Source organism: Kryptolebias marmoratus, linkage group LG8 (assembly GCF_001649575.2).
Source record: "Kryptolebias marmoratus isolate JLee-2015 linkage group LG8, ASM164957v2, whole genome shotgun sequence".
NCBI classification, from domain to species: Eukaryota; Metazoa; Chordata; class Actinopteri; order Cyprinodontiformes; family Rivulidae; genus Kryptolebias; species Kryptolebias marmoratus.
The window spans coordinates 18,800,541-18,819,578 of NC_051437.1; the positions used below are offsets into that span (position 1 = coordinate 18,800,541).

The following is a 19,038-nucleotide window of genomic DNA, read 5'->3' on the forward strand; positions in this document are numbered from 1 at the left end:
ACACTGACAGGCAATAACAAGAGCCAGCATTTAAAACAAAGAAGCATCACTGGAGTAGAAACCTCGCTGATCTTCAAAGATTCTTCTGCTTTCTTTTTTTTTTTTTTTTTCTAAGACTTTTCAAACCCTGTTTCTTTTTGTTACAGTTTTTTTGCTAGTCCACTGTAGAGCTCATCATGAGATGCTGCACTCTAGCTGTGTGTTTGCTGTTGGGAATAACAGTGCAGAACGGATGGAGCATTCCCCTCAAGTCGGTCTTTGTCACCTTCCCAGGAGATATCGTCAAAAACATGACTGATGTGGAGCTGGCAGAGGTAAGTAGCAGATGGCTCATTTTGTCTCGGCGGTTTCAGGCTCCCCAAACAAGGTGCAATAAAGCTGCACAGAAAACTCATTATTTAACAGAGATTTATGTCTCAGTGTTAATGAAGGTATACGTTTTCTGAACTGAAGCAACAGGTTTTTTAAGAAAAGTTTTAGGTACAAAATGTAACTTTTCCAGACTGACGTGGTTTGTTGCATTCTCCAGAGCTACCTAAAGAAGTTTGGCTACATAAACACGGTTCAGCGCAGCGGTTTCCAGTCCATGACGTCCACAGACAAAGCCCTGAAGAGGATGCAGAGACAGTTAGGCCTGGAGGAGACCGGACAGCTGGACAAGCAGACACTGGACGCCATGAAACAGCCTCGCTGTGGCGTTCCTGACGTCGCCAACTATAAAACCTTTGACGGGGACCTTAAATGGGACCATCAAGATGTTACTTACAGGTAAGTGGAAAGAAGAAATGTTAGAGCTGATGATAAAAAATAAAACAGTAATCAGAATCAAACAGAGCAGCTTGGCAAATCCTCGTTTCATATAAGATTTCTGTTCTTCACAGGATCCTGAACTATTCTCCAGACATGGAAAGTTCTCTGATTGATGATGCCTTTGCAAGAGCCTTCAAGGTGTGGCGCGATGTGACCCCTCTGACCTTTACCCGTCTCTTTGAAGGCACAGCCGACATCATGATATCGTTTGGAAAAGCTGGTATGTGCTTGTGAGACAGTTTTTTGTTGTTTTGTTTTATTTTCTTACAAACCAGTATCCATCAGATCCATTTCACAATTTAGATTCTGATGAGTGAATGAATCTTCTGTTTAGACCACGGGGATCTATACCCATTTGATGGTAAGGATGGCCTTCTGGCTCACGCCTATCCTCCTGGTGAGGGGATACAGGGAGATGCCCACTTCGACGATGATGAGTTCTGGACTCTGGGAAAAGGACCAGGTAATGTAAAATAATACTCTGTCAACTCCCTCTAGTGTTCACTGTAGAGATTTCCTCTAAAATACAACATCCTCCCTGCCTCCTCAGCTGTGAAGACTCTTTATGGGAACGCTGATGGCGCCATGTGCCACTTCCCCTTCACCTTTGAGGGCAGATCTTACACCTCCTGCACCACCGACGGCCGTACAGACAACCTGCCGTGGTGCTCAACCACATCTGATTACAACAAAGACAAGAAGTTTGGCTTCTGCCCAAGTGAACGTAAGCCCGACAGTTTATTTTTACTTGCACACCACAGGAGTTTATTAGCCGATGGGACAAAACTGGAACTCAGCCGCCCCTGATTTTGATTGTCTTCCTGACAGTTCTATACACATTCGGCGGAAACGCAGATGGAGCTAAGTGCGTTTTCCCCTTCACCTTTCTGGAGAAGGAGTATGACAGCTGCACCACAGAGGGCCGCAACGATGGCTACCGCTGGTGTGCCACCACAAGCAACTTTGACACGGACAAGAAATATGGATTCTGTCCCAGCCGTGGTGAGCCATAATAATAAAAAAAACACAATGCACATAAACTCTGCGGAGTCCCGCCACAATGGCCTGTTACTTTATTTAACTGCTGGTGTTACGTCTCTGTTTGCAGACACTGCTGTAATTGGAGGAAATTCTGAGGGAGAGCCCTGCCACTTTCCTTTTGTGTTTCTGGGAAAGGAGTATAACTCATGCACAAGTGAGGGGAGAGGAGATGGCAAGCTGTGGTGCAGCACCACCGGCAACTATGATGAAGACAAGAAATGGGGCTTTTGTCCTGATCAGGGTGAGGAGCAGAAATCCGAGATGGGCAAAGAACAACAATAGAGTTTATTTTTGCGAAACGTTAATAATGTTTTACTTGCAATGTTCCAGGTTATAGTCTGTTCCTGGTGGCAGCCCACGAGTTTGGACACGCCCTCGGCTTGGATCACTCCAGCATCAGAGAAGCTCTCATGTATCCCATGTACACCTACGCTGAAGACTTCTCTCTGCATCAAGATGACATTGAAGGCATTCAGTATCTCTATGGTGAGGTCCTGACACAGCACTTTTTTAAAAAATCGTATGAAATGAAATATCAACATTTTCTCTTGAACTTTCACTGTTTCTATTTTTCAGGAAGTGGAACGGGCCCTAAACCCACTACACCTGAACCCGACACCCCTTCCACCACTTCTAACCCAGACCCGGATGAGACCGACTCCACAGATGAACCTAAACCCACTGACGTCCCCAACCCTACCACCCCGTCCACTGTGGATCCAGACAAAGATGCCTGTAAGACGCTCAAATTTGACACCATCACTGTGATCGAGGGAGTGCTGCACTTCTTCAAAGATGGGTGAGCAAACTATCCCTTCTTCTCTGTGTACTCCTTGTTTTATTTTTAAGGAAATGCTAATGTGCTAGTTTTACTTGTCGGTCAACAGACATGTCTGGAAGGTACCCAGCCGTGGTGATGCAGGACACAAGGGAGCCCTGTCCATTTCTGAGAGATGGCCAGCTCTGCCAGCTGTCATTGACTCTGCCTTTGAGGATGTTCTGACCAAGAAAATATACTTCTTCTCAGGTAACAAAGGCTCATATTAGTGTTTATTGGACCCCAACCAAATTTGCCATAGGTTTTTAATGGTTGGTATGGTTTTGTTTCTACAGGAACCAGATTCTGGGTGTACACAGGAAAAAGTGTTCTGGGTCCACGCAGCATTGAAAAACTTGGTCTGCCCAGCAGCGTTCAGAAGGTCGAAGGAGCGCTGCAGAGGGGGAAGGGCAAAGTTCTGCTCTTCAGTGGAGAAAACTTCTGGAGGTGAGTGGGCGTGTAGTTTCATGTATCTTCAACAGGCAACGATAAGCCTAACATCACAGTCTGTTTGAAAAGAGAAACAACGTAATTTGTCTTGACTAAATTGATTTCATGTCTGACCCACACAGGCTGGATCTCAAGACCCAAAAGATTGACAGAGGCTACCCCAAATATACCGATGTTGTGTTTGGTGGCGTCCCCAATGATGCTCATGATGTTTTCCAGTACAAAGGTAAATACAGACACAACTACCTAAAAGAAAGAAACAAAAAAGTAGTGTGAACAGACAATAACAGAACATGTATACTCAGGTAGATTTCAAAGAAAACAATGTTGTCTCAAGAAATCTCAATATATTTCTATGGGGATAACTATTTGTAAATAAAGTTAAAAATTTTGAAAAGTACAAAAATGACAAAAAAAATAAATGTCATAGCACTCATCTCCTGAATGAGCCGAACATTTTGGTGTATGAATGGTTAAAACAGCACAAAGTTTGCAGATGTAGTTACACTGCAAAAAAATGGAAATAGTATGACTGCTGAGTCAGCATTCATTAAACAAAATCAGAAACTTGCAGAAGAAGATTTAAAGACGATTTTCTTCATGCATTTGGTCACTCTAATTCCACTGTTTCTCTTTCAGGTCACATTTACTTCTGTAGGGATCGTTTCTACTGGAGAATGAATTCCCGCAGGCAGGTGGACCGCGTTGGCTACGTGAAGTACGACCTCCTGAGATGCCCGGAGAGCTCAGGCCTTCGCTATTGAGACGTCTGCACAGATGAACTGGAAACTGTCTGTGATGTTGTGGCAGCCACTTTTCTCTGCATGCGAATGCGTGGGGAGAAAGTGGATGCAGTGTCTGCGTATTGTGCCTGTTGTACGACATCTGTGCTTTCTGGAATGTGAATAATCGGCCTTGATTGAAGTTGGCTGATTATAATTACACATACAGTATTGGCCTACATGTAAGTCAAAGGTCCAGGACTGGAAAGCAAATGCGCCACTTTTGGCACTGCTCGGCCCTGATAATTTGTGAACTAATGACTGTGGGGACCTTAAATTTAGGACCCACAACTATAACTTAAACACATGCAGTCTGGATCAGCCTCCAGATCTGCAGATTAAATTCTCTGTCTGACAGGTTCAGACTCTTGACAGTATTGAACTTTTCTGATATTTATAGCAATATCTAATGTTAATATTATTTTTGTGTCTGAGGCTTATTTGTGTTGTGTAATTATATGTGTCTTTCTGAAAAATGGCCTCACAGCCAAATACTTGCACTGGAAGACATTCCATGTCTCCTTCTCTGAAATTATTTATGAAGCTTAAACTTTTGTAACAAAGTTTTGACATTCAATGCAATAAAATATTCTGTGAGAACAACTTCCTCGTCAGACTCAGTCATTTACCAGAACTAAAAAAAAGATTAAAAAAGAACTTTTATTCATCCACTAAAGGAGAAATTGAAACTAAAATAACTGCACAAATGTAGCAACATCATTAAATGTACTGAAAGTAAACTCTGAAATCAAACATAAAAAGGTTATTCTGAACTAAATCAAATGGTGCAGTTTGAAAGAGTTTATTCCAGTAGTTTTTCAGATATACTGGTATACAATTCTGAAATGCAGGTACGCACTCAACATAAACAAAGCACTTTAATCTGCTTTCTTTACTCAATAAATCTGAGTGTAAATACCAATATGTCAAAACTGTTATAACTTCTCTGTAGATATATTTAGTATAATTGTGTAAATAAAGTACATTTGTTATAGATGAACTAACAAGAGCAAACATTTCGCTCATCCAAAACTTTTTACATTTAAATCCACATCAGAAACTAACATCAGAACCAAACATTAGTGTACACATATAAATGTTTAAGATTTTATTAGTTTTAAGTTAAAGGGAGGGATAACATTTTGATACTTTTCCAATTTTTTAAATAAAAGGAAACATCTAAATGCAATTCTTTTTGCATAAATTTCCAAATATATAAGCGTCAGAACTAGGTCCTACATTCTTCTTATAAGGAATTAAATATACTATCTCTTTTATCACTTTATGATCCAGACAGCTGTCTACAGCTAATTTGCAAAACTATCCAACTCTGCCATTGTTCATTAGCTTGTAAATGTGTCGATCAGTAAACTGTTTGCGTTCAATCAACCAAACTGACAAGTTAGAAAGAATTGAAGTTAAATATACTTGATATACAGATCCACAATCTAGTGGACAAATCCAGTCCAGATAAATGAAATTTGGAAGAAAAAAAAGACAGAGAGTCCCCTCTCTGGAAAGTCACCATTAAAAGCCTGACTGATACAGAGTCGTGACAACTCGCCAACAGATGGTTCATTTTTTTGTCTTGATGGACTGAAACTCCCAGGTCCAGTCAAGCTGTGCTGGGAACTAATTACCAGAACAGAAATCCATATTGCGATGTTAATGAAAATGTTTATTTTCTACATTCGAGGCCACGGGAGGGTTTCAAACAAAAATGATCAATGTCAGTGAAAGACAAGGACAGAATGTAATTATTCTTCCTAACCCAGCTGGCTTTATGCGGAACCGAATAGAAACATGAAGCTTGTCGTTCTCTTGTGGTTTGTCGTGTTCTCCGGAGTTTTCTAAATTAATTTGGCTACTTGAAGGCCGTGCATGTAGCTCAGCATACAGAATATAGGTAAAACACCTGGAAAGTTTAGAGCAAAGAGTAAAGATGTTGGATCAAGAAAACTTCTTTAAAGTTTTCATAGTTTTGAAAAAAATAATTCCTTACCCAGTTCCATATGTGCCAACTTATATCCTCCTGACTACCTGTACTTTAAATTTGTCCTCTGTGGAGAATATTTATAAACCTGAACATCTCCCACCAACTGCATACGACTGGATTAACATCTTTTGTTATCTACAGAAGACATATAGGGATTTTCAATGATACCAAATGTAAAGGAATGAGGATAATTACCTTACAAAAATTGGGGAATTTTTTTAAAAATTGTGACAATATTTTTTTTTTCCTGGTTGTCAGGAAGTGATGCAAAAGTGCAAGTGAAAAAAAATACACCTGACATTATTTATTGTTTTGATAACTTTAAATGATTTTAAAGAAAATTTATGTTTTAAATTGTAAATATTGGTTAGGAGGACTTTTTTTCTAGTTGATATTCCTTCACAAAAAGCAGACAAAAGGCACACTTTTTAATAACCAAAAGGACATATTATCTAAGGAATCTAATCTAATTCTTATTGATTATAGCTAAAATAATAGCAAACTGTTTAAGCCTCACAGGAAACTTAAAACACATTAATATGTTTGCTAAAATGCTCATATACTTTTACCACGTTGACTAATCAAAATAATAGACATTTAATTCTAGTTGTTAAAAATAAATGTTAAATTTTGTAACACAATTTCTTGCTGTTGAATATAAAAAGCTATGATGGCCTCCTTTGACCTGTAAACTTTGAGAGTTTTCTTGTGTACTATAACTGTTATAATGAGTTCTGTACTTCCAAACAAAGGAGCTGGTTTAAATCTTTAGAGCTTTTGTTTTCCTTTTTTTCTGTTTTAACCTATATCTGTTTTATGTTACAACTATTCCCGAGCAGGTAATGCTCCCCTTAATGAGAATATCGCTGCATAAAGGACAGCACCCATTTGTTTAGTAACTATTAACTTAAATCTAATTTCAGTGTAGAACTAAAGCATTAAAACCATATGAATTACACTAGGGACCTGACGAACGTGAAAGAAAGCTCTAAAATAATGTCCTTCTTTATAACAGGAATAATTTACAACTTATGATGACGTTTCTTAAGGATGTATCTCACCAGAGGTTAAATCATTTAATACCTATTTAAGCTACATTTTAAAACATACAGTACAAAAAGAAAGGCTTTACCTAAGATTAACATAAATCAAGCTAAAAGAATGTAACCAACCAAAAGTAAAGAACAAAAAAACATAAAAGACCACATTAATAGAACAAAGGAAAGTGTAAAAAGGAATAGATCAATAAATTGAAAACTAACTGTAACACACCATACTGCAACTATGCAAATGAGTGTAAATAATCAATAATATATATAATTAAAAAACAGAGGCTTTAACTTGAGTGCCTTGTTGACTGATTGTTAAAGAATTTATGTAGTATTTTTTTATTTATGTAGTTGGCCTCTATAGTTAAATATAAAGTCAAACTGTTCAAACAGTTTTGCATTTGTTGATGTAGTTTTGGGAAATGATTATCAAACTAATTGTAAATGTCTGCCTTTTCATGGTTTCCTTCTGGGGGCCAAATAGAACATGTCCAAAGTAATAAAAATAAATAGAGAAGATCTTAAAATAGAAGTTAATGCTAACAAATAGTTTAGAGTGAAAACAGAGCCAGAAGAAACTACATTTTTAGGAGAGTTTGTATTAATCGCTTGCAGCATATTACTCCGCACCATGTTGTGTAATACGTCCTCCTCTAAAAACAATAGTCCACCAGATATAACGTTGTAAAAAATTATTACCTGCATTTAAATATTATTTAAAATTTGGTAAACAAATAAGTAAAGCTGACGGACAAATTTAACGTTGTGATAACAACGGGCGCTGTTCGAAACAAAAATGATAAATAAGATCCGGTTTCTCGGACAGGAAGCGAGGAGATACTCATGGCGCCCGACTAGAAAGAACCAACAATTATCGGTTCCTTTTTTTGGGTCCTTTTCGGCTCCACTGCGCTAAAGGATACGGTGCTCCTTAAACCTACACGGTAAGAAAAAAGAGCCGGGAACCTAGCGTCAGGGACGGAAATTATTTTCATTTTCTTCAGGGAGAGAATTTGGACGGTCTGTCGCCGCCGAGGCCCACGAGGTCCCCAGGCCAGTAGAGCTTACAGAATGCCTGAGTGGAAAAACGGCGTCTCTGGTACAGAATGACTAAGCGAAGCAGGCAGGATAAAGGGCAGCTAGGCCTGTTTGAAACGGCTGGACGCTGGGCTCTGTCATAAATAAACGCCAGCTAGGAATTACTACAGCCTCGGGTTTTATAACCAGAAACGTGTCATTTTAAAAGTGGAGAATGTTTAGTTTATATCCTCATTAAACACAAAGCAAAAAGGCTACTTTATCAACACAATGCTAACCAGTTAGCTTCCCTGTCTGCGATGATGTCCCTGAACGACTCACGTCCAAAACAAACGGTGGCGATTATCATCAAACTGTTTTAAATTTATTTATCCAATGAACTAAAAAATAATCACTAAACGCAAGAACAAAAAGAGTTCTGAATGTCAGTGTACCTTTAAGAAAAATCAGTTTTGAATTTGCAACATGGATATCCGAGTGTCAAACTTGCACAACTTGCAGGAGAACAAAATTAAGACAATAAATACATTTGAGATCTGAGATTAAGACTATTCAGGTAATAACTTACTTGGAATTAGAAGACAACCAGTTCAGTTAGGTTTTACAAAAAATAGGTCAAGCTTTGGCTCATTCGTGGAAACGGGAACTGCCACCTGTGAATAAATTGGCGAGAATAGTTTTTTTGTTTTGTTTTTAAAGTCCTTCAGATACCCTAAGGTTAATACTGCTATCTAATAGTCAGCAACTCAATATGTTTTTTCTGATAGTTTTTAAAACAAACTCAAACATTTTAAATGTCTGAATTACAAATAAACCAGTGCTGGATTTTGGTCTCAGAAATTCATTACAAGGGTAAATTTTAATCATTTAGAAATAAGATTCTTTAGGTTGAACTGAAAGAAAGAGATATAGGCTTCTTATCCTGACAACAATTTAAGGAAAATATTTAAGCATATTATTATTTTTTAAATTTAATGGTGGAAGTAAAATTGTATGTATTAATGGCATCTTAATAATCTATTACTGACATTGAGATTTATTTTATACAGTTTTAGTCAGCTTTGATTACTCCATAAGGTATCATATTTTTCAATATCTTTGTCATTGTATATTGAAATGTGACAACATCTTTGTACATTTATATAGATATGTTTATGGTAAATGCTTCACAAACAGATATGTTTTCTCTGGTTATTAAATGTATTATTGACCAAATGTCTTTATCATTCTCTAGTTACTTAATATAACATACAACCTTTTTCTTCATACAGAATACATCTTGTTCCACATGGAGCTATACAGAGTAAATTATGCTTATAAATCAGTTTACAATAAAGAACTGTTGACAGAAATGTAATATTAAATAAAACCCTACAGTAACCACTAACCTGTATATTTAGTTTATCACAAGAACCCACACCAACTTGTTAAATGTAGATGCTTTTAAAGAACAATGTTTTCACTGTTTTATGACAGCTCACCAACATCTGCAAAACATTTTATCAGTGTTAAGCTGTCTTTATTTTAACACAGTGAATCTGCATTAATACTTGAAACTTGTTTTAAAGATAAAACTTTATGTTTGAATTTATTTATGTAGGTATGGATTCAGAGGAGAATGAGGTGGAGAGCAGCAGTGATGCCGGCCCATCAGGGATGGAGGAGCCGTCTGAAAGCGGCATGGGAATGGAGTCATCGGAGGCCATGTCTGCAGACAGCAGTGATGCTGCTGCCTCTCATCCGCAGGCCCCAGAGTCAGACTGTCATGTGGGACAGAGCTCAGAAGGACTTGTGGTAAGTTTTTTTCTTTCTTTTAACATACTCCTGTGGGAGGAAACCTAAATGTAACTGAGACATAAAGAACAGTGTGTTGTTTTTTCCTCTGTTCAGGTGTTCATCCCAGAAACCAGCTCTAGTACAGATGTCAGAGTTTCTTCAGTCCATCTTCCCGACTCCTCCTCCGTGGCGCAGTCCACCAGCGTGTCCAGTGTCTCCACAGTGACTCAGTCAGTGCTGGTGTCAGAATCAGCCCAGGTTCTGGTCCACTCCAGCGCTGTGTCTGAAGGAGCTATGATGGTTTCTGACTCCACTGCCTCTACCTCATCAGATCTGGGCTCTGCCATCGACAAGATCATAGAATCCACCATCGGCCCTGACATCATGAATGGTATTTTTAACAATATTCCAATTCCTCCCGCATGCATCGGGGAGCTTTGAGGTTGCTGTATTTTGAAAATGAGATTTGTGATGTTATCTCCTGTATTTTGATTAAGGTTGTATAGCTGTGACGAGTGCAGAAGATGGAGGGGCAGAAACTACCCAGTATCTGATTTTACAAGGACCAGATGACGGTAAGTGAGCTGTTGTTTCTGATTTAACAGTCTATCAGTCTTCACCCGATGTTACCATCACTATAATGCAACACATATTGACAAAACAGGTAAATGGTTTTTATGTTTGTATGTCATATTAATCCATATGAATGTAAAGCATCACATTTATTTTAGTTTCCTAACAGATTACTTAGACTTCTGAGACTAATTCTTTGAAATGAAATGTCTGTTTGTCTGATTCAGGGGCTCCCATGGTTGCCCAGATGTCATCTTCTGCTCTGTCCAATCGTGTAGCTGTAGAAGCTCTCGCTGAAGGGCCTACATCCACCTGTCTGGATCAGGGAGACCTGCAGGGCAGTCTCGAACCTGATGATCAGCCGGGACACTCGGGTTACCCAGAAGACAGCAGTAGTCAGCCTGACCAGCCCCAGCACTCCCACCCCTCCCAGTACATGGACTGCAGCGCAGATGGCCCGGATCAGACAGAGGAGTCTTCCTCTTCCTATTTGGAGTGTTCAGGTGAGGAACCTGACCAGACTCGCTCCCAGACAGGCTTTCCTGACTACAGCGGGAATAACAGTGACCAGGACCTGCCTGGATACGTGGAGTGCCGTGGCGCAGACTCAGATCCCACCAGCCGGAGTCACTGCGTGGTGGAGTGCAGCACCGGGTATCTGGAGTGTACGGAGGATGAGAGACAGCAGCCGCATCATTCGCGTAGTTACATCGACAGCAGCGCAGACCACCGCACTCAGACGAGTCGGCAGTATGGAGCTGAGTGCAGTGGCGAATGTGTTGCAGCAGCGGACTCTGAGCAGCCGGGCTGTTCTCAGTACCAAGCGAGAGATGATGATGATGATGATGATGATGATGATGACGAACAGAATCAGGACCCGGATCAGCCACAGCATTCTAAACAGCAGCCGCAGCACTCCTGTTACACAGAAAACAGCAACGGCCCCGAGGGCTCTCTGTATCTGGATGACAGCTCCTCATCAGACCACCCGCTGGCCGACACGGCTGGATCCGTCAGACTTCCCGAGGCTCTGGAATGCAGCGAGAGTCAACCTGGGCTCTACATCAGCAGCAGTGGCACATACGCCTCCAATCCAGAACCTGATCCGCCCCAACAGAGCTCTCCCTGCCAAGAGGAACCCCAAGGCTCTCAGGATGAAGCTGGCCTGTCCAGGGATGTGGAAGCATCAGCTGTGGCAGAGGGCTCCGGAGACCACCAGCCTAACCTGGCTGAGTTAGAGGAGATGATGGAGGTAGTGATCATCCAGCAGTTCAAGTGTAAGATGTGTCCATACAAGAGCACCTCCAAAGACACGCTCATCAACCACATGAGAGACAAACACTTTAAAGTGGCCGGTAAGGTTGTTGACTTGTCTCAACAATGGAGTCTGTGTCACTGAACTGACTTATGTTAAGAGTAAGGTTGTTATTTTTCAGGAGAAATGCCAAAGAAGCGAAAACGTGGACGGCCTCCAAAAAGTGAGACGTTAGCTCGTCAAAAAGCAGAGAGAGAGGAGGCAGAAAATAAGAAGGTAGCTGAGGTAAAGGATGAGGAAGAGGAGGATGATGTTGTGGATGCTGGTGCTATCGACGATCCTGAAGGTCAGTGAGACTGATTCAAATCTAACACCTGAACGGGTTTTATTATTCATCCAGTCACAGATGTTTGGTTTAACTTTCACATTGGTTTTCTAGAGGACAGCGACTACAACCCAGTAGATGAAGAAAGCAAAGGAACACCACCTGCTAATCTCAAGAAACCCACGACTCCCATTTCCTCCTCTTCACCAGGGCGTCCTCGAAGGAAAGTTGGCCGTCCGAGGAAGTACTCTGTTTCAGGTGACGGTCACGGCAGCAAAGGTGAGTTCTTGGTTCTAAAACGTAACTTTGAAGCTTTAAGTTGCAGGGACATCAGTCTTTACCTTCAAATGTTGGTTACAGAAGCTGAAAGCATTTCCAAAAGGCCCAGGGTCGAAGCAGAGGCAGGTGCATCTGAAGAGGCTAGTTCTTCTGGTTTAGGCAACGGTGCTGGGGTAGGGACGGATGGAGACACAGCTGAGGCAGCGATAAGCCAATCAGACTCTGAGAACAAAGACCCTTCATCCAACTCCCAGCCAGAGGAGGAGTTCTTTCCGAGGAAACGGGGGAGACCATCCAAGCGCTTCCTACGCAAGAAATATAAGAAGTACATAAATCGAAAGTAAGTCTCAATTTATTGTTGTTTTTATCAGGAGTTTTCTAAAAAGGTTTCATAGCACACTTACAGCTTATTTGTTTTGTTGCAGTCGGTACTATAAATCCCTCAAACCTCTCCTGCGACCTCACAACTGCTGGATCTGCGGTTCTCGTTTCCTCACTCAAGACGATTTGCGTTTTCACGTGGACTCCCATGAAGGCAACGACCCAGAGCTCTTTAAGTGCCTGCAGTGCAACTATCGCTCCAAGCGCTGGTCCTCACTCAAGGTTAGTGGGAATAAAACAAATTGCAACATTCATCTTAACCTTCAGATTATACGTATTTTTCAACAGTGCCTTAAAATCACTTTTTTTTTTCCCAACAGGAACACATGTTTAATCATGAGGGCACAAAGCCATTTAAATGTGAAGAATGTGATTACTCAAGTGTTTACAAGAAAGATGTCCTTCGACACTCAGCAGTTCACAACAAAGACAAGTAAGTAACTCACAGGACATCAGAAAATATTTTAGAGGTTTTCTAAGATGGCTGACCATTTATCTTCTACCTTGCAGGAAAAGAAAAACCGAGTTGGTAAGATAGTTTTGTTTTTTTTGTTTTTTTTTAAATTGATGTCTAATGTTATTTTTGCATGATTATGATGTATTCAGTTATAACTGTGAACATCTTTCAGACACAACATGAAAACCACCTGTTATAAACTGTAAAGAAACTGTAGATGTAACTATTTCAGAAGCGCCATGAGGTTCAATACTTCTGATGACCAAAACATTTCTGACTTCAGTATGCTGAAATTAAACATAAACTCACTCAGTAAATCAATTAAACTTTCAATTAATATCTTTCAGTCACTCAAAACTTTGTATTTTTTCTCCAGTAAGGTCATTTCCTGTCGCGTGCCAAATGTGGTTGCTTTCTCCAAAAGATGGCCACAGTTACTCTGTAGAAATGTCAGACTGAAAGCCTGGAAATAGAAGTTCTTTAACCAATGAGTTAATGTTGGTTCTGCTTAAATTGAATAAATTAATCTATGCCACCTGTTGATACCCCTTGTTCTAAAAAAAGTAGCTTTTAAAACAAGACCTCAGCATGTGCTGTCTTCTCTGGCTTTAGGACGTTGAGCCCTTTTGTGAAATGGACTTCCTGTGGTGCAAATTGTTAGCGTTTGGCTGAATTCTGGTCTATTTCTTAACAAATTTGGCAATGAAGAGTACAGACGTTGATAGGGGACGATGGCTTGATCTGCAACAATGTTCATGTTTCAGCTGGTTGTACAGAACATTGTATTTTGATGAATAACTCACCTTACATAATATTGGTTTTGATATTGTGGCTGATTAATGAATGGCTTTGATTCTGCATGCAGAGTCATTTCACCTTGTTTCTATTGTGATTTTTTTTTTTGTGACTCTTGTTCTGATTCCTGCAGGCACCTAAGATGTCAGAGTTTCCCTGCCCTGTGTGTGACAAGGTTTACCCCATGCAGAAGAGACTGACCCAGCACATGAAAACCCACAGCTCAGAGAAACCCCACATGTGTGATAAGGTCAGGAACAATATTACACAGTTTAATTCCCATTAACAACAATCAAATCTACAGCTTCTTTGTCTGCTGAGAATCTCCTCGGACCTCTTGTAGATGAAGACTTTCTGTCTTTGCAGTGTGGTAAATCCTTCAAGAAGCGGTACACATTCAAAATGCACTTACTGACCCACATCCAGAGTCTTGGAGAAAACAAGTCAGTACTGAAAGCTTTCCTTTCTCATGTATTAGCCTGCAGTTTTGTCAAAAAACATGATTACAACAAGCAGCTTAAACAGAATGAATTCTTTGTTATTTGTTGGAATGAATATTTAATCACACTGGATGACTTGTTGATGAACATTTGCCAGGTTCAAGTGTGAATTTTGCGACTTTACTTGTGAAAACAAGAAGCTGCTGCTCAACCATCAGCTGTCCCACACCAACGACAGGCCTTTCAAATGTGACTACTGTAAATATTCCACCTCCAAAGAAGAGTTTCTCGTCTCCCATCTGGCCATCAAACACACAGGTCAGTAAGTCGGGAAAGATTCAGAGTTTATTTAAGCAGAGTTTATTGTTACAGTCACCTCCTGAAGGTGTCGTTTGTGCTGTAACTCTGCAGGGGACAAGCCGTTCTCCTGCAACATGTGCCACTTCATGACGAAGCACAGAAAGAACCTGCGCCTTCACGTGCAGTGTCGCCACCCTGAGACTTTTGATGAGTGGTCGATGGCTCACCCCGCAGAGCCGGTGAGAAGACGGCGAAAACCCTTCTTCACCCTGCAGCAGATAGAGGAGCTCAAACAACAACATGATGACACACAAGCTTTGCAGAACACTATTGTGAGTCTGTTTTAGGTCTTCTATCATTTGGCACTTAGCACTTTATAATGTCCTAAGTGTAATGTTATTTTTTCCCCCCCAACTTTCATCAGGTCGCTGTGGATTCTGCAACAATACAAGCGATGCAGGGCATGGAAAATGCTTCAGTGTCCCAGGATGCATTGGGAAACACTACTATTATCTATGAACAAGGTTAGGGAGGATTTTCCATAACATATTTTAATATTTTTAACTTGCTTTGTTACCTTATGGACAAATGTTGACATTTCTCACTGTGCTCCTCAGGTGAATCTGGTGATCTGTCAGCTCAAAATGCCCTGGACCTGCTGCTAAATATGAGCAACGCTCGTGAACTCGTTGGAAATTCCTTACAGGTTAATCAGAAACTCCTCCTTACATCAGATACCTTTATCTGGTATTTGTCTTTATGGTGACTTGAGTGAACTTATCCTTCTCCACAGGTAGCCGTGCTGAAGTCGGGAGAAAAATCTGTGGAAAAGGATTCACTCGGAGCTGTAAGTGTGGCGCCGGGTCAGGCTCAAAAGATCATGACCGTTCATGTGAATGAGAATGGAGAAACGGTGCTACAAGAGGCCTACGAGGCAACCACCACGGAAACGGGAGAGATCGCTCACTTCGCCATTGAAGCTTATGAGGATGGAGGGGAGTTCAGTGTGGTAGAGCAGCCAGATGGAGAAAGTCGTAGTCCAGGGTAACATAACACAGACCATCTCAATTTCTCTAATTAGATATTAATATTTTTCAAAGATAATAAATTAATTTGACCACTTTTATCTGTTGTCTTTGCAGTAATGGAGACAGTAGCCCTCCTCAGACTTTAGAAGTTTCAGGGTCAGAGAGCCTGAAAGGTGACAAGTATTATCTAACTTCAGCCCTGTCTGATGGTGTGTTGCAACAAGTGGAGGTAACTCATTATCCCTGCTCTAAATGAAGCCATTTTCAGGTGTATCTCCTGGTTTCTCTCATGTCTGACTGTTTGTTTGTTTTCTGACAGCTGAGCAGTGAAGCTCCATCCTCTCCTCCTTCAGTGAGCTCCCTCAGCCTCAACACCAAGAGGTTTTCCTGCCGAATCTGCATGGAGTCCTTCAATGGACGCTCCGACATGGAGAACCACAAGAGGGCGCACTTGGACCCCAGTACGTTCAAATGTCCTGACTGTGATTACACCTCCAGCTCCTGGTCTGAAGTTAAGGTGTGTCACTCAGCACTGCTTTATTTTATTGTTGTTGCTTATTTAGCTACATAAATAAACCAACTTAACCATTTAGGTTTTTAAATCCCTTTCACAAATGTATTTTTACAGCGATGTTACCTTATTTTTAAGAGATTTCTGTCCTTTTGATCCTCTTTCTTCAGGCTCACATGGAGATGCACTCCTACTTGCGTCCCCACAAGTGTCCAAACTGCAGCTTTGCCTCAAAGAACAAGAAGGACCTGCGCAGACACATGATGACACACACCAATGAGAAACCGTTCGCTTGCGAACTTTGTGGTCAAAGGTTGGAACATGACTGTTATTTTTTTTAAGAATTTAAGCATGCAGTAAGATGTGCTGAACAGCTGTCAGAGTTGGTGTTTTTTTGTTTTCATGTCTTTAGGTTTAACCGTAATGGCCACTTGAAGTTTCACATGGAGCGCCTCCACAGTGACGATCATCCCGCTCGCAAAAACCGCTCGACGACGTCTCAGCAAACCATCATCGTCAACAGCGATGAGGAGGCCTTAGCCACCCTGCAGAGTAAGAAACAGTACAATCTGGACTTTAAACATAGATCATAAATGATGTCAGGTATTAAAATGTAACAATAGTTTCGATATAGAACAAAAACCACGGCTAGATACTGAAATGTGTTTTTTGTTGGATGATTTTTGTGCATCAGCCTTGCAGACACATCAGACGGTGATTACTCCAGAGAGGCTGCAAACCCTGGGACAAGATCACATTATTGTAGCTCAGGAGCAGGCGCTGTCAGACCAGGTAACCCCATACTGGGACTTTATTGTCTCAGTATTGTCCTTTTGCATTTGGAGTTAAACCATTTTTCATTTTATGACTAAACTGAATAATATGTGCATGAATCAGGAGGACGGTTCGTACATCCAGCAGATCACCACATTGGATGGGCAGACTGTTCAGCACCTGATGACAGGAGACAATCAGGTAACTGAGGTAAGACCCCACCTATATATTTATTAGTCTGCAGGAACATTTAACAGACATAAACAAGCTGAAAAGCAGAATTATTAAAAGGGTACATTGAAAAGGAGGAAATCATATTCTCTATCTGACAGTTATCTTAATGCAAATGTTAAAAAAAATTATATTTATTTGGTTTTTGTCATGACGCCTCTTAAGTTTCATTTAGCAATTTATCATATTCTGCACAACACAGTTCTGTTTTCATGTTTACAGCTACTTTATGATGTTTGTGACATTTGTTGTTTCAGGTCCAGTACATCATCTCCCAGGACGGAGTGGACCACCTGATTCCTCAGGAGTATGTAGTAGTTGCTGACGGTAATCACATTCAGGTAAGACATCTGCATTTTCTCCATCAGAAGTCATCCTCACTGCTGGAAATATGCGCTGCATGAGTGTGAAAATGTTTGTTTTGTCCGACTGTCCCACAGATGCCAGATGGACAGATTATCCAGTACGAGCATGATCAGCAGGTGAGCTGGATTTATGGGGTTTTAAACGTGCTGCAGTTAAATTAAGCTTCTAAAAGTGATTTAGATGATGTTAGATTATAATTGTCTGCAATAAGATGGTTTTGTTTGTTTGTTTGTTTGTTTGTGTATGTGCGCAGATTGCTGTCAGTCATGACGGTCAGATCCAGTACCTGCCTGTCAGCTCGGAGCAGATATTGAATCCTGAGGAGCTGGAGGCTGCTTCACAGTCTGCTGTCACAGGTTAGCGCTGTGACAAAGAGTCACTGATTCCTTCAGCCTTTCCTTTTTCATATATGTATACATTGCTTTCAACAAGCCAGATGTTGTTAGAATTTTTAAGACTGGTTTGAGTACTTATTAGTCATATATATCAGCTATTTCAATATAAACAGAGTTGATTTTAAAACTGAAGTTGCTTTTGATCATAGATGATCCATCTGTATTTGTCTCAAACTTATCAGTTTTCCTGCTTTTTCTTTAGGTGATTTTTAAAAAAAATTAAACTTGTTAATTTGATAATAACGTGAAGAATGAAAAGATCAATTGGAAGAGTAATACACAAACAACAGATGACACTGACAGTCTAATATTTGTTCCTGCAGCTGTAGCAGAATCAGCCATGGGAGAAACCCAAACATTTTACACGGAAGCTACGCCGGAACAGCTGGAGCAGCTGCAGCAGCAGGGCATCCACTACGACGTCATTACGTTCACCAACGAGTAGAGAGTCGAACGAAGCCGAAGGGGGCAGACAGAAGCTACAGTGACCTCATCTTATTTATGCACCCGTTAAAAACGCCTTATCTTCTCCGCTGCATTATCTGCCCGAGGCAGCTGCAGAACATCAACAGCTTGTTAAAAATCCACTTTATTGCACCTGTTGCTTCTATCTTATTCATAGGGGCTGTGCGTTTCAGAGTTAATCTGAAGAGGATTAGCTCGTTTAGTCGTTTCTGGATCTGTCTTTACGTGCCTGGACTGCTCAGACTTACAAGACAAAGTTACAGAAGAGAAGGCGACGTCAACAACGGGGTTTCAGAAAGAGCTATACTTTAAGTTTGAGTGAAATAAATGGACAGGGAGTGTTGTTTTTTTATCTGTAATAACTTATGTTTATTGTTTGAATGTTACAACATGTTTGTTGGATATTATTGTACATACATTTTGCAGATGTTTTTGTTGTTGTTGTTGTTGTAATATAGAAGATAAGTTTTGAGTTATTGAGTACAAAATTATCAAAAGTTGAAAGCTAAAACCAAATAAATCGCCTTGTGTATAAAAAGTTTCTTTTCTTGTGTTGGGAATGACTCTTAGCTACTAACACAGCAAATTTAACTAACTGAGTTAAAACTTTTACCGTCAGTGTACTGTGGCAGTACATCTAATGTTTATTGCCTGAAAGTTTTAGAAAAATCCATCCAGTGGTTTATTAAATATTTGAAAACACA

General features: G+C 40.4%; 2 protein-coding genes across 5 annotated transcripts; both read left to right on the forward strand.

Moving 5' to 3' along the window:
• mmp9 (matrix metallopeptidase 9) lies at nucleotides 1–4,503 on the forward strand. Its single transcript, XM_017417588.3, has 13 exons — nucleotides 1–314; nucleotides 530–768; nucleotides 882–1,030; nucleotides 1,145–1,273; nucleotides 1,361–1,534; nucleotides 1,639–1,812; nucleotides 1,919–2,092; nucleotides 2,182–2,337; nucleotides 2,428–2,650; nucleotides 2,739–2,878; nucleotides 2,965–3,115; nucleotides 3,241–3,344; nucleotides 3,758–4,503. Exons 1-13 carry the CDS (start codon nucleotides 177–179, stop codon nucleotides 3,880–3,882), a joined length of 2,076 nt encoding a protein of 691 aa, XP_017273077.1. The 5' UTR covers nucleotides 1–176; the 3' UTR covers nucleotides 3,883–4,503.
• Nucleotides 4,504–7,750: 3,247 nt separating this feature from the next.
• znf335 (zinc finger protein 335) lies at nucleotides 7,751–18,881 on the forward strand. 4 transcript variants are annotated; one of them, XM_037977019.1, is made up of 29 exons: nucleotides 8,137–8,318; nucleotides 9,255–9,286; nucleotides 9,584–9,777; nucleotides 9,874–10,150; nucleotides 10,257–10,334; nucleotides 10,560–11,687; nucleotides 11,769–11,933; nucleotides 12,027–12,191; nucleotides 12,273–12,531; nucleotides 12,617–12,794; nucleotides 12,893–13,005; nucleotides 13,083–13,101; nucleotides 13,958–14,074; nucleotides 14,191–14,267; nucleotides 14,422–14,582; nucleotides 14,676–14,896; nucleotides 14,989–15,088; nucleotides 15,182–15,270; nucleotides 15,358–15,608; nucleotides 15,707–15,821; nucleotides 15,912–16,109; nucleotides 16,274–16,416; nucleotides 16,516–16,655; nucleotides 16,798–16,895; nucleotides 17,001–17,087; nucleotides 17,366–17,449; nucleotides 17,549–17,590; nucleotides 17,728–17,830; nucleotides 18,193–18,880. In XM_037977019.1, the coding sequence occupies exons 3-29, from the start codon at nucleotides 9,586–9,588 to the stop codon at nucleotides 18,312–18,314; spliced, it is 4,722 nt and encodes a 1,573-aa protein (XP_037832947.1). In that variant the 5' UTR covers nucleotides 8,137–8,318; nucleotides 9,255–9,286; nucleotides 9,584–9,585; the 3' UTR covers nucleotides 18,315–18,880. The 4 variants fall into 4 exon arrangements, with proteins under 4 accessions (XP_017273046.1, XP_017273044.1, XP_037832947.1 ...); XM_017417557.3 differs by lacking the exons at nucleotides 8,137–8,318; nucleotides 9,255–9,286 and adding an exon at nucleotides 7,751–7,889 and having other exon boundaries at nucleotides 17,001–17,078; nucleotides 18,193–18,881; XM_017417555.3 differs by lacking the exons at nucleotides 8,137–8,318; nucleotides 9,255–9,286 and adding an exon at nucleotides 7,751–7,889.
• Nucleotides 18,882–19,038: the final 157 nt, after the last annotated feature.

Bases quoted from the DNA above. Each gene is read 5' to 3' on its own strand.
- mmp9 (XM_017417588.3), top strand. From the start codon at position 177: ATGAGATGCTGCACTCTAGCTGTGTGTTTGCTGTTGGGAATAACAGTG. The intron at 1,031-1,144 runs GTATGTGCTTGT...TCTTCTGTTTAG, and splicing joins GATATCGTTTGGAAAAGCTG to ACCACGGGGATCTATACCCA. The intron at 1,813-1,918 runs GTGAGCCATAAT...CTCTGTTTGCAG, and splicing joins TGGATTCTGTCCCAGCCGTG to ACACTGCTGTAATTGGAGGA.
- znf335 (XM_017417555.3), top strand. From the start codon at position 9,586: ATGGATTCAGAGGAGAATGAGGTGGAGAGCAGCAGTGATGCCGGCCCA. The intron at 10,335-10,559 runs GTAAGTGAGCTG...TGTCTGATTCAG, and splicing joins TTTACAAGGACCAGATGACG to GGGCTCCCATGGTTGCCCAG. The intron at 15,822-15,911 runs GTAACTCATTAT...GTTTTCTGACAG, and splicing joins GTGTGTTGCAACAAGTGGAG to CTGAGCAGTGAAGCTCCATC.